The sequence below is a fragment of the Penaeus monodon genome, chromosome 34 (assembly GCF_015228065.2).
Source record: "Penaeus monodon isolate SGIC_2016 chromosome 34, NSTDA_Pmon_1, whole genome shotgun sequence".
In the NCBI taxonomy this organism is placed as follows: Eukaryota; Metazoa; Arthropoda; class Malacostraca; order Decapoda; family Penaeidae; genus Penaeus; species Penaeus monodon.
The window spans coordinates 5,859,899-5,861,426 of NC_051419.1; the positions used below are offsets into that span (position 1 = coordinate 5,859,899).

Consider the following 1,528-nt stretch of genomic DNA (forward strand, 5'->3'; position numbering starts at 1 on the left):
ATTATCTCACAAAATTATTACCTATTATCACACAAAACCTTGCAAAAAAGTATTTACGTAATCCATCATACACCCACCAATGCTTTCAGTTTCTCCTTCAATACTGGACCATACCAGATACCATAAATCAGAAGCCTCACATGTCCCGTAACTAGACCACATCATACGCCATAAAATAATCCATATTTTTCTATAAGAAACCTCGCATCCCACAAAAAAAACACATTTCCGTAACAAAAACCTTACTTACCACATATCTCATAACAAGACCATACCATACGCCTTAAAGAAATACACATTTCTCTATTTCTCTATAAGAAGTCTCACAGACACACATCCCACATCACTCATTCATTAAAAAAAACACCATATTTCTGTACCAGAAACTTCCCATACCACCCATCCCACAAAGAAACCTACACCCCCGTACCAGAAACCTCACAAACCACACACAACCAAAAAAAAACCATCTCCGTATCAGAAACCTCACAAACCACCCACCCACACAGAAACCCACACCTCCGACCAGAAACCTCACAAACCACACACATACCAAGAAAACCCACATCTGTACCAGAAACCTCCCATCCCACCCATCCCACAAAGAAACCCCCATCTCCGCACCAGAAACCTCACAAACCACAAACATACCCAGAAGCCCCCACCTACCTGAGCAAGTGCAGCTGTCTAGCCTGACTGGTGAGCCTCACGAACTGCCCCTTGGCGTTAACAGGCTGCTCGTCCATAAACCATTTTATCTCCGGTTCGGGGTTGCCCTCCACAGGGCAGTCCAGGCTAAGGGCGCGGTTCACGAGCACTGAAAGGATTAGGGAGATTAGGGGGCTGTGTGGTCGTTTCTTACAAGGATTAGAAGAATTAGTAGATGACGAGGTCGTTTCTTAGAAAGACTGAGAGGTTGTGTGGTTGTTTCTTAGAGTAGGTTATGAGATCCTTTCGCATAAGGATCTGGTTATGAGGTATTTTCTTGGATTAGGTTATGAGGACCTTTCGCATAAGGATTAGGTTATAAGGACCTTTCGCATAAGGATTAGATTATGAGGTTTATTCTTAGGATTAGGTTATGAGGTCTATTCTTAGGATTAGGAAGTTGCATGGTTGTTTCTTAAAAAGATTATGAGGTCTTGAGGTCTTCCTTAAAAGGATGAGAAGTTTATGAGGTCTTTTCTTATGTGTCGAGGATTGCGTGGGATGATTGGTGATTGTGGATTGGGGATTAGAGTTTTATTCCTTTCTGTGTATATATTTTGTTGCGAAAAAGGTTATATATTAGATAAATATGAAGATGATTGTTTATTGGCGGTTTTAGAAAAGGTTTTCGATGTGAGATGTTAATATTCAAAATTGGTATCATTTTATGATTTATAATAGTATAAAAACGTTCAAATTGACACAAACACAGCGACGTCACTATCTATTGCTTCCACTATTACCGTCGCAAAACAGCAGAACATCCGTTTCCCAAAGAACATCAGAACATCATTTCCCCACAGAACATGAGCTACCTAGG

At 40.7% G+C, this 1,528-nt stretch overlaps 1 protein-coding gene across 1 annotated transcript in view; it reads right to left on the reverse strand.

The window, feature by feature from the left end:
- LOC119594538 (hemicentin-1-like) overlaps window positions 1-1,528 on the reverse strand; it is a gene marked incomplete in the record, with an annotated part of 42,784 nt that overhangs the window by 34,863 nt on the left and 6,393 nt on the right. The window contains 1 exon segment of the mRNA XM_037943570.1: window positions 670-817. Within this exon segment, the coding sequence (XP_037799498.1) occupies window positions 670-817 (148 nt within the window).